The sequence below is a fragment of the Atheta coriaria genome, unplaced genomic scaffold (assembly GCF_025399875.1).
Source record: "Atheta coriaria isolate IRGN ID8LTWV9N9 unplaced genomic scaffold, Caltech_Dcor_3.1 hic_scaffold_6_pilon, whole genome shotgun sequence".
NCBI lineage: Eukaryota > Metazoa > Arthropoda > Insecta > Coleoptera > Staphylinidae > Dalotia > Dalotia coriaria.
In genome coordinates this window covers 4,759,354-4,771,852 of record NW_027045448.1, presented here as the reverse complement: position 1 = coordinate 4,771,852, position 12,499 = coordinate 4,759,354, and the positions used below count along the sequence as shown (strand labels likewise).

Sequence of the window (12,499 nt, the reverse complement as noted above, 5' to 3'; positions counted from 1 at the left end):
TATTGCAGAAGTAGTGAAAGAAGATAATTGCGACAAGTTTTGAGTTATTTATTTAATTGTTACGTTTGATTTTATTGAATCAAATATAAAATGGTATATACACATAATTTCAAGATTTGTTTTCGTTTTTTGTAGTGCGTGTTATCAGTGTTTGGGTTTGTATGTGTTGCTGCGCGCAATGTTACCTGAGGCAAACGGTACTTTGCACGCTGCTGACATCAACGGCGACATTCGGCAAATAGTTTCATTCTAGCCGTCGGACGGTGTGGTCGGCTTTACCTGTGTTCTTAATTAATTAATTCAGTGATTCGCGCTGTATTCGATCAATACTTAATGGTATTTAGATTGAATTGACCATTTAATCAATTCGAAGATGGAATTATTTATTATAAAATGTGAATTTAATGTTTGTGTCTTGTTTCCATCGATGCATATGCTAACTCCAATAAGGAATATACATATATTCAACTAGAGATTCAGCTACACATTGCGGTGCAAGTGGCTTGCGAAGTAAGTTTTCATATTATCGAGAACATGTGGGTTGTCATGCGACGAATTAAACATTATGAACTGTCATTTACCCTGATATTTCGATAGAAAAGATTGAATTGCAAATTCTTAATCTATGGAAAATTTTTTATTAGGAAGCATACAAAAATCGGGAAAATAAGACACTTGTTTCTCAATATTTCAGTTGTTATTATCTCATTAACAAAAAGCGATAGAACGAAACAGATTGAAAATTCGAAATATTCGGAATCTGCTTCAGTAATTGCTTTTCGATTTCCGCTGTCAAACACTTTGGTAAGATAGTTATAATTAAGTAATTCAATGCTTGGGTTCAATTTTTCGTAAATTATTCAAAAATTCTTTGATTTTTTGGAAGTTTAGAAAGATCTCTTCTTGAAATTTTAGATTTTCTTCTGGAATGTTTTTCTTTGTATTCCCTGCTTATGACATTTCTATTTATTTTATTATTCATGACATCCCCCCTTTATTAGTAATCGTGAATAAACATTGTTTTCAGTTGCATGCAGCCAACAAGCAAAATGAAACCACCTATCTCCATGGTCGCGTTCAGCAAGCATATCGCAAACTGATAGTGACCGCGTGTTGTCGCCGTATACTGGGCACGTTGCAGTTTTATTTCGGACGCCGGGTAAATCGCGCGTGTTCATCACAACAAGTTCTGTTTCGTCCAATCATAATTAGGTATATCGGTTTATATTCCACAAACAATTAACGGCATATATAGGAATCGGGTGCGATCCGGAGTTTTGCTTGTACGATTGCACGCGTTAAATGTTCATCAATCGCAGATTCATCATTAGTTCATTTGTGCTCGCGTGTGGGTCCGTCGGCCGTCGCTGATTATTTTTCACCTGTGGAATTATACAGAACTCAATTTTGGAATAGAATTTGTTGGTTCTCAATTAGCAAATATAGGAGCTACCATGTAAGTAAAATTAATCAGGAAATTGTCGTCTCCATCACGGGTTGTGTCACAAGTTTTCTCCAGCAAAACAAGATAATCAATCGCGAATCTTTGTTTCCATAACTAAATGCTAAATGTATTTGTATTTCATCAACAATTAACGTGTTGTTAATATTATGTTAAATTTTTATGACGATCCGTCGGCTAGCATCTCAAGCGGGACTATTAAAAAGAATAATATTGCATTTTATTTTAAATTGTTTTCTTTATTGTATATATTGTATTTGTATATCATCCTGCCCATCTTGTCTTTGTAGTTTTGGTTCTTGTCTTTCTTGAACTTTGGATTTTCTTTCTCTAACACTATGTGCATTCCTTTTCATTGAGTGAACAAGCTATACTTGTTTTGGTTGTTTTTCAATTGCAAGTTGCAATTTTCTGTTTGAGACACGCTGTATCTTAATTTCCTTTGACATCCATGCATAAATGAGCTATATTTGTTGTTTTGGTGTGTCTCGTTTCGATCTATAAATTTTCTTTTTACAACACCCTGTATATAAATTTTTATGTCACGTGAAAAATAGCCATATTTGTAGTGTTTGAAAGTTTGCCGTTGGTGTATATTAAAAATGAAGTTGTTTTCTTTTTGTAACATCCTGTATATCAGTTTCCTGAAGCCTCGAGTGAAAAACGAGCAATATTTGTAGTGTTTAAATGTTTTCCTGTTGTCATAATAAATTTCTCATTTGGAACACCCTGTATATTTGTTTCCATTTTCAATCACCTAGAAAATGGGGTATTTGCTAATTTCTTTATCCCGGTAGAACTGTACGAAGTGGTACTTGCTTATATGTGCGCGCCTATGCAGGTCGTAAGTCCTGTCTCAATATGGCGGCATGTATTTTGTTGACTTGTAAAATCTAAACTTGTATCTATTGTTAATAAAGAAATAGTAAGATATATTGACTTCTTTGATTTGTGTGTTCGCCTTCTATCATTTCAGGAACAGGTCTCCAAGAGAGTTCCCTCTCTCAGGTGATGATCCCCTCTATAAAAATTGTTAAGGTAACCTGTATGATTCGTGTACTCCTTCTTTCATTTCAGGTACAGGTCAGAACTTGTAAGAATATTTTTAAGTGTCACCTCTTAAAACTTAAACTTAGAAATATTTGAACAAGACCTTATAAGGATTGTCCTTATAAGGAGTTCCCTCTCTCTGGGGGTGATCCCCCACCATAAAAATTGTTGATATGCCTGATAATTTCGGGGATGAAGCGCAGAGACATCGTAGCTGTAGGATGGGCCGGGAGCAATGGACGCATCGAAGCAGTTGACTGTCTAACGACACGCGCCAAAAAATTTAAAAATCTGATCCACTCCTGTTCTGTTTCTTCTATCTCCTCCTCTTCTCTACTCTGTTCTCTTCCTTCTATCCTCTCCTACTTCTCATTCTTCTTCTATTTCTTCTATGCGTTTCTCCACTTACTTTCTTACTTCTCCTTGCCTTCACTTGAATTACAATTTCTCTTATTTTTCGTTGCAATTCATATATGCAACCCAAATTACACCTGTTATTTTTATATTTGAGAAAAATGCCTTCTATACCTGAGATTCGATCCGAGACTACTAGCATGCCAGCAGGTGCACGTATCCACTCGACCACCGAGTGTTTTTATCATTGCTATTTGATTCTTCTATTCATGTTTTTACTTTATTCAATTTTTTAAAAACAATAACACACTAGCTATGTTGCACACGCTCTACACGCATAAGACTTATATGCAATATAACTTAATACGTCAATCCTGAAAATGGCAGAGAGGATGGCAAAAAGAAATATGGAAGAGATTGTCATATTATATTGTGTTTTATTTACAAACTTTATATAAAAATATATACAATTATTCATATCGAAAATTACCATGGCTATGAAATTCTGAGAACGTAATGACTTGCTTTACAATACGCACAGGCATAACACCGTTGCAATGGATATTTCAATAAAACATACAATGCAACTTTATACTAGTCAAAATTAAGAACATATCATAGGTATTGTCACATACGCATATTGAAACTATACGGCCACTTGCGACAGTACTAAATATATGAAAATGTATTACAATTCAAATTTCGTGTTACGGAATTTTCTAGCAATAAATTTTGATACAAGGTGATACAAAATTAAATTCAGCATAAAAGAAAGTTATTCCGAACTTACAGTAAGACCGCGTTCGCGTGTTATAATAAATAAACTATAATTCTTAGCGAATCGAGTGCAAGTGCGTATGCACACAACTATCAATATAACTCGCATTACGGAATTTTCTAGCAATAAATTTTGATACAAGGTGATACAAAATTAAATTCCGCATCTAAGAAAATTATTCCGAACTTATAGTAAGACCGCATTCGCGTGTTATAATAAAAAACTACAATTCCTAGCGCATCGAGTACAAGTGCGTATACACACAACTATCAATATAACTCGCGTTACGGAATTTTCTCGCAATAAATTTCAATACAGAGAGATACAGAATTAAATTTCGCATCTAACAAAATCATTCCAAACTTAAAGTAAGACCGCGTTCGCGTGTTATAATAAAAAAACTACAATTCCTAGCGCATCGAGTACAAGTGCGTATACACACAACTATCAATATAACTCGCGTTACGGAATTTTCTAGCAATAAATTTTGATACAAGGTGATACAAAATTAAATTCCGCATCTAAGAAAATTATTCCGAACTTATAGTAAGACCGCATTCGCGTGTTATAATAAAAAACTACAATTCCTAGCGCATCGAGTACAAGTGCGTATACACACAACTATCAATATAACTCGCGTTACGGAATTTTCTCGCAATAAATTTCAATACAGAGAGATACAGAATTAAATTCCGCATCTAACAAAATTATTCCGAACTTATAGTAAGACCGCATTCGCGTGTTATAATAAAAAAACTACAATTCCTAGCGCATCGAGTACAAGTGCGTATACACACAACTATCAATATAACTCGCGTTACGGAATTTTCTCGCAATAAATTTCAATACAGAGAGATACAGAATTAAATTCCGCATCTAACAAAATTATTCCGAACTTATAGTAAGACCGCATTCGCGTGTTATAATAAAAAAACTACAATTCCTAGCGCATCGAGTACAAGTGCGTATACACAGAACTATCAATATAACTCGCGTTGCGGAATTTTCTCACAGTAAATTTCGATACAGAGAGATACAAAATTGAATTCCGCATCTAAAAAACTTATTTCGAACTTATAGTAAGACCGCGTTCGCGTGTTATAATAAAAACACTATAATTCCTAGCAAATCGAGTACAAGTGCGTATACAAACAACTATCAATATAACTCGCGTTACGGAATTTTCTAGCAATAAATTTTGATACAAGGTGATACAAAATTAAATTCCGCATCTAAGAAAATTATTCCGAACTTATAGTAAGACCGCATTCGCGTGTTATAATAAAAAACTACAATTCCTAGCGCATCGAGTACAAGTGCGTATACACACAACTATCAATATAACTCGCGTTACGGAATTTTCTCGCAATAAATTTCGATACAGAGAGATACAGAATTAAATTCCGCATCTAACAAAATTATTCCAAACTTAAAGTAAGACCGCGTTCGCGTGTTATAATAAAAAAACTACAATTCCTAGCGCATCGAGTACAAGTGCGTATACACACAACTATCAATATAACTCGCGTTACGGAATTTTCTCGCAATAAATTTCAATACAGAGAGATACAGAATTAAATTCCGCATCTAACAAAATTATTCCAAACTTACAGTAAGACCGCGTTCGCGTGTTATAATAAAAAAACTACAATTCCTAGCGCATCGAGTACAAGTGCGTATACACACAACTATCAATATAACTCGCGTTACGGAATTTTCTCGCAATAAATTTCAATACAGAGAGATACAGAATTAAATTTCGCATCTAACAAAATTATTCCAAACTTACAGTAAGACCGCGTTCGCGTGTTATAATAAAAAAACTACAATTCCTAGCGCATCGAGTACAAGTGCGTATACACACAACTATCAATATAACTCGCGTTACGGAATTTTCTCGCAATAAATTTCGATACAAGGTCATACAAAATTAAATTCCGCACCTAAGAAAATTATTCCGCACTTACAGTAAGTTGCTATTCAAACTCATAAGAAAAAACCGGCCAAGTTCGAGTCGGCGCCCCTTAAAGTCCGGTGCCGCGCCATGCCCTAACACCGGTACTGGAGTTACTCAAGACACGTCTGGACCTACCACCGACCGACACGAACTGGCTGCATCGATAGCACCGTAGCCGTAACCGTAGCAGCGCAAGCAACGGCGTTTATGATAAGAAAGTAAGAAATGCACAAAGCCGGCGCGTCGACGGCGACCTTGTGGGCGAATTGCATTTGGTACCATACATACATGCGATTAAGAATTAAGCAAATTAAGAAAAATATGAATTGGAAGGCTGTACACTGCGAATGCATGCGGCTATGTAAATAGCAGTACGCATTGAGCGCAGTACGTCGAGAAGAAAGCAAAAACAATTGTAGTGCGCAAAGTTAACGCGTATATATTGATTTTAAAAATTATTTAACTGGAAACTTACCAATATATCATACCACACATCAAAAGGCAAAGGAGAAACAGCACGAACTTGCTTCTTGTTGAAAACAGTGTTGTTATTTTCTTCACACCTCTGACGCACACCTCTCCTTTGATAAATATATGATTGCTGGTAGAAAAAGAAAGATTTAATTTACTTGTCACGATGATACAATGTGCGATTAATCATTACCAAAACAGGTAATAGGTGATAGGTGATCGAATATAACAGGATTAACCGATTAAATGCTCAAAAAAAATCGCGATCATCATGGAACGCGTGCGTACCTACCGGCGGACCAAATCAAACTAGTACGTGTCAAAACTGCGCGTGCACAAGGCAAACTGCGCGCGGTGTACCGCGATAAAACAACTGGTTTAGACACAAATACAGATAAGAGCCTCGAGAAGAATACATATTAAAATAATTCCAGTATAAAAGTGCAAGCAAAAGTTGAAACTAGTGAAATACTCGCAAACTAAATAAAAAATCGTTGCATATTAAAATGTTATCGACGATATAAGTTGGAAGATATATTTTGCAGAACGTATTATAATACTTTGCATTACATTCTATTACAATAAAAATCTATCTATGTACAAATAAAACAAACCGACGCTACAATCGATTCATAAAATAATAAATATTAATGTTCATATATATTTTCGTACGCATGTATATAAATTCAATATAATTTCACATAATTAGTGATACAATTGCATGTATGTTAGACATCTAAAAACACATCCAGCTGTTTGCCATAGGGGCGGGGGCTAAGTCTAGCTGCCTCAATATAAAACATACAAAATGTAAGGAACGAAGGCGCAATTGCCATGAATTCAAGAGGATGGAGAACGGTATCAAAAGTTCTATGCTCGCTATCAGACGTGCATAATCAACAGAATCAACATCCAGGTTCCCTCCGAACCCAAAAATTTGAGCGTTAGATATATTCACAACCAATAATTTCCCAAAAATCAGCAAATTTTCACTTTCTACGGCTGAGCTGCTTGCACCAAGCACTGTTTCAGCTCCTTTGCCACGTAGGAAATATCTACCACCGAATCAACCATTTCCTGCACAGCAGTCACGCTGGGAAACTGCAAAGCTGCTTGTTTTGTCTTGGCAACATTTGTCGCTAACGCCGCGGAGAGATTATTCGCACAGCTTGATGCACGAGTTTTAATCTCGGCGTTGGAGACGGATCGTCCGACGGCATCGCCTATGTGTACCAGTTTATGCGCGCTGAGGACAATGAATTTCCCATGAGCAAGGAAAATCTTCGGCGGTTGGTTATGCTCTAGCGTTTGAAAGAATGCATCAATCGCTTGTGTAAGATTCCCATGATGCTCAGTGGTCTGGTGTGCGTAGAATGTTAAAATATGTTTGTCATCAGGATTGATGTCTTTCAGAACGGTCTCTTCGACGTTCTTGATCATACAGTCGTAATTTTTGCGTAAATCCTTCGGCATCTCGTCACGAATCTCTGAATTAGCCTTGGCGTAGGCCTCTTTGGACTCTAAGTTAACGTAGTCATAATCATCGAGACGCTCGTTTGTTTGAGCAGGTTGCGATGCGGTGGCAGAGTCTTTTTTGAAAAGTAACGTACTATTTCCCTGGATGAACGAAGCAGCTTGTCGAATGTCTTCAGTTAGCGAACGTGTACATGCGATAATTTGCTCCAACTCATCGGGTTTATATTTGTCATCATCACCGGGACGTGCTAGTGTTCGCACATCCCAGCCTTGGTGGTCAAGCCTTTCAGCGGCATCGTGAATAAGTTTATCAGCTGTGCGTAGCGCCATTACAAGTGTCACCAGTTTACTAGCTAGGTTTTTATCGGTAGCGCGTGTTGCATTTCCAAGCGCCCCCTCGCAAAATTCTTTAAAGTCATGCAAGGATGTCTTCAGTCTGATCACGACCAGTTTGATTTCGAGGATGTTTCCTTCGAGCTTTTCACATGTTCGCCAGTCGGCGGTGACAAAGCTAAGAAGTCGTGAGATCGCACCGGTAGTTTCGGTCTGTAAACGCTCAAGAGCGTCAAGCGCTGAACCAATTTCAAGCGGTAATTCTTTGATGACAGCGTGCGAAGGGGGTGGCACGTCGTAGACGGCCTGCTGGTGCTGCAAAACAAGCTGAGGACCTTTGGGGTGCGGGCGCGGCACATCATAGTCAGGCATGTTTATAAGACTACTGCGATTTGATGAACTGAATGACTCGCCGGTGAGGGAGAGCGAACTCGCCGAGCTGGAGGGCGTGAGCATGTTCTGTGAGTGCAGCAGCGGGCGCGGCACGTCGTAACTGTCCTGTGAGCCGTCCTTGCTGACCGGCGAAATGCACGATAACGCCGGTGAGCCGCGATAGCCACCGAACACCGGCACCGCCTTCGGGGGCACGTCGTAGTCCGAGCTCTGGCTGTGGCAGGATGGGCTCACACTGGGCACCGGAATCGGGGAGCATCGACTTGGAGGCATGTCGTACAAATAGACATCATTGTATCGCCGGGGTGTTATTACCTAAAATGTTAAAATTGTAAGTTTAGTCACTAAATCACATACTTTTTAGGGAAGAAAAACTCACTTAAATACAGGAAAGTTATTAGGATTTGTGGAAGTAAAACACGCGAGTTTTTCACGGGTGTACAACGTGCGACACGCGCGACTGTCGACGCGAATGTGCGCGCACTGAGCGCAAGCAGTGCTCTTGGAAAAGCGCAATCAATAACAACACAGGCGTACTAAGGGTCTGATACGAACCGCCTCACGATTCAAAACAAAACAAGTACTTCGCTTCAAACCACAACAAGACAAAACAAAAACTTTTTCATTTTTGTAGTTGCAAATTTTTACATTTACATGAAATATATCTTTGGTCCCGCATACAAATTAAACTGCACTATTCAAATATGACTTCAGAGCAACATATATTTTAATGGCAGAAAAAATCAACAGAATTTAATTTAAAAATACAAAGCACATATTACACTACACTGCATTTAAATGCAGTCTTTGGACTAGGCTACAGACGCTTCGGTTACCATAGAGACACCACCATCATCCCACTTGTACTGTTCCTGCCTCTCCCGCCACATGCATTCACAGCATCACGCCGGTGGCGCGTATCGATTCCGTATTCCGATTCACGAGTATCAAGCACTGCGCTCCATGCACGCTGCCGCTCAAGAAGAACGATTGAATTATGAGTCGTTCACCCTATCCTGACATTCAAATTCTCAAAGAGGGTGTTGCGCGTTGGACGAGGGTGAATGCGCACTAGTGTTGGCCATTAGTCAAGCGACAAGTGTCGTAATTGAATTTCGCTACATATCTCAAATTTTAAACGAATTAAACCGAAACAATTGAAATTGATTACGGAACAATTGAATTTCGCAGATATGCTGACAGAATTCTAGAAAACAAGGTAGGCATATCGCGTGTTATTCACACAGTATATAAATGTACACAAATAGTCATTTGGGTAGGGTAGAGTCTAAATTTGTTTTTCGATGCGTATCTCCGTTGTCATTGAGAGTCATCAACAAAATAAGTCATCTTCTATCAACGCCTTTGTGAGTTTTCATTAGGGGGCTCGCGAAATTACACAGATGCGTCACAACTGCAACATTAAGATAAAAATAGGGGGCTTATGGATAAAAGTCCGGTTCGTGCATCAATAGCATTAATTTACGATCAAGGATTGCACTGCTACTACCGGATCATGTTATTTTATATGACTACTTGTCAATGGTCAATTGATGAGATTACAGCAGCATTCGAGAAGGCAACGATTCATTTTCGCTTAATCCCCACGTTTTCACCATTAAGAACAAACAATTGGCCATGAATGTTGCGAATGTTAGTCATCGCAAGAATTAATTCCTTTTGTTAACGGAACAAGCTTTTAATAGAAATGACTCAATTTCCACATGAAAATTCATAGATTTCCGATACAAAGAAATCAAAAACTATGAATGTCTTCATTATTATTCAATGCCACACAAGAAACGCTTAATAATACCCTGTGCCTATCATAAAATCAGTAAAAAGTTTAAAAACCCAGTTTTCACTTCTCACGTATTACTTCAACTCTCATCTTTTACTCTTAATATACCTATTTGTATGAATGCGTGCAGAATTGTAATTGATGCGAACGGAAAACAGGTTGCCACACATGGAAATAATATAATTACAAACATTTAATGGCTACCGGCAAACACGCAATGTGTACTTTTTCCTAAACGTGTTTACTGCATTTATTCCGACCGAATAGAATTGTAACATAATGTATCCAACTAAAAAAAAACAAACTGGTGTAAACCATGTAACAATTTGAATGAAATTGAATTCAATACAAATATTTGTCCCCATCTTCACTTCCAGACTTCGATATATCTACGCTTTACACGACGATACCGATAACAAGCCATAAAACCTAGCAGCGAGAGACGTTAAAGGATGCATTAAGCAGGTAAATGTATTAAACATTAACCGATCCCGCTTGAAAGAGATCCGCTTTTTCGATTGTCGTCCAACATGGATGCTGGCTTGGTATTTACATATCGCGCGTTAATCTCGTGTAACGTCACTCGCACCAAGCGAAGAAGACGATTGTGTGTGAATTCAATAAGAATTTAAAATTCACTGCAATGCAATCAAAACGTAATAAATGTCTCGCGACGACGGTTTATTTTATTACGCGTAAAATATTTGACACTCAGACTCTTCAGATTGAAGCCGTGATAAACAACTTTATTATAAAATAATAAAATATCTAATAAAAGAAGACATATAATTAATTTCCTAATGTAAAATTTCAATACCCTAAAAACTCATAGTTGTTTTATTTTAATTTACTAACAACTTTAGACTTCATGCGAGTAAAACATGACAGCCACCCCGCTGTTGTTCGAAATTAAGTCACGCCGTGAACACATAATTGGAGAAAGTGAGTTTTCGAAGGTGCATAACGAAACATGCCTCAAATTAACATCGACAAGAAAACGCTCTGTACGTATTACATTAAAGTGTTCTTCCAATGGCTAACAAGATGAGACATCTGCTAAACATGCCCAACAAATGTAGTTTATTGACACGCGTAAATTATATGTATCCCCAACGCACGTCATAAATTACCAAGGTCGTTAAAGAAGTGAATGTCACGTCACAATGTCACCCACATAGGGCACAACAAGTAAAATTACACGAGTGGTTTAAACGGAGAGTGTGTGGTGTGACAGGTGCATGCATGTTTAGTACAATTAGGATTGATAGCGTTAGAATAAGTACTACTAACCTTATTAGGCTGTGCAGGCCAACTTCGTCGTTTTCCTTCGCGGTGCAGATGCATGCTGTTCATCTCGTTGCGTATGTTGTTCACGGCGTGTATGCCGCGCATATCACTGAATTGCATCTGTGGCGATGGGCCCCGGCTGGAGTTGTCCTCGTAATAGCCCGGGATCAGTCGGAGGCGATTACCGGGACAAATGCCCTGAAACACGCACGGGATTAGTCACTACAAGTAATCTCAGAGAGTTCCTAAAGTAATGTTACATTTTGGTATTGTTTTTTTCTGTCTGTATAAATTAACACGACGCTTCGTGAGTAAACGCACAGCTTTTGGAATTATGGTAAAATAAGGTTGAATGCACTTGGGCTGAAGGCGAGTCATCGGAATGTTATTTCGCGATGTGTGCGACGCGATGACGCAGTCGAGTGGTTGCGTATAAATGTTATTAACAAGTTTAACGGCATCGGCGTGTTGTAATTCACGTTGCGTTTGCGTTGTGTAGTGTAGTGCAAATGTTTAGTTATGAATCGTGTGATTGTATGCATTGTATACACGATCACGCATCTGGTTCGGTTAAGTGAGAAACAGTAGCAAATAAATTTATTGCGTTGGTTATTGAAGAGCATAATAGAGATACTTTGAGACAACAATAACCATTTTGTTTAAGTAACAAAAGATAGTATTGAGGACGTTTTGTTATCAGGATTATTATATTTTATGAATATACAACTGCAACTATAATTATGGGAAAATTAAAAAAAATTAAAAAATTATTGAAGTGTTGACTGAGCGTGTTATCAGGAAGAATGTTGTTTAATTCTTATTTACTTATAACATAAGATAATAAACACTCCACTAGTTTAATTTTTTAATATAAAATTAATTGATTATGTCGTAACGTATCATCAGAGATTATTATACCCTGTGGAAATTTTTAATATTTGAAGTATCCGATAACAACACTTCTCTGTCCATCATAAATACAATATCTGTCTAAATTATTACACAAACTTCATCCCCTCACATATAAAAGCACCCTTTTATTGCATTGCGTATTTTATATGCAGCAAAACACTAAAATATTACCCAGAAATACTCAAAACTACATTAAACCCACTCTAATTAAACATTTTACTATAC

General features: G+C 37.6%; 1 protein-coding gene across 2 annotated transcripts in view; it reads right to left on the bottom strand.

The window, feature by feature from the left end:
* Positions 1–6,593: 6,593 nt before the first annotated feature.
* The window catches only part of p130CAS (Serine_rich_CAS and FAT-like_CAS_C domain-containing protein p130CAS), a 32,441-nt gene continuing 26,535 nt past the window's right edge, over positions 6,594–12,499 (bottom strand). For both annotated transcript variants that reach the window (XM_065305241.1, XM_065305240.1), the window contains exons 3-4: positions 11,366–11,560; positions 6,594–8,589 (exon numbers count right to left, since the gene is read on the bottom strand). In XM_065305241.1, the coding sequence (XP_065161313.1) occupies positions 7,069–8,589; positions 11,366–11,560 (1,716 nt within the window). In that variant the 3' untranslated portion in view covers positions 6,594–7,068. The remainder of the gene's footprint in view (positions 8,590–11,365; positions 11,561–12,499) is intronic.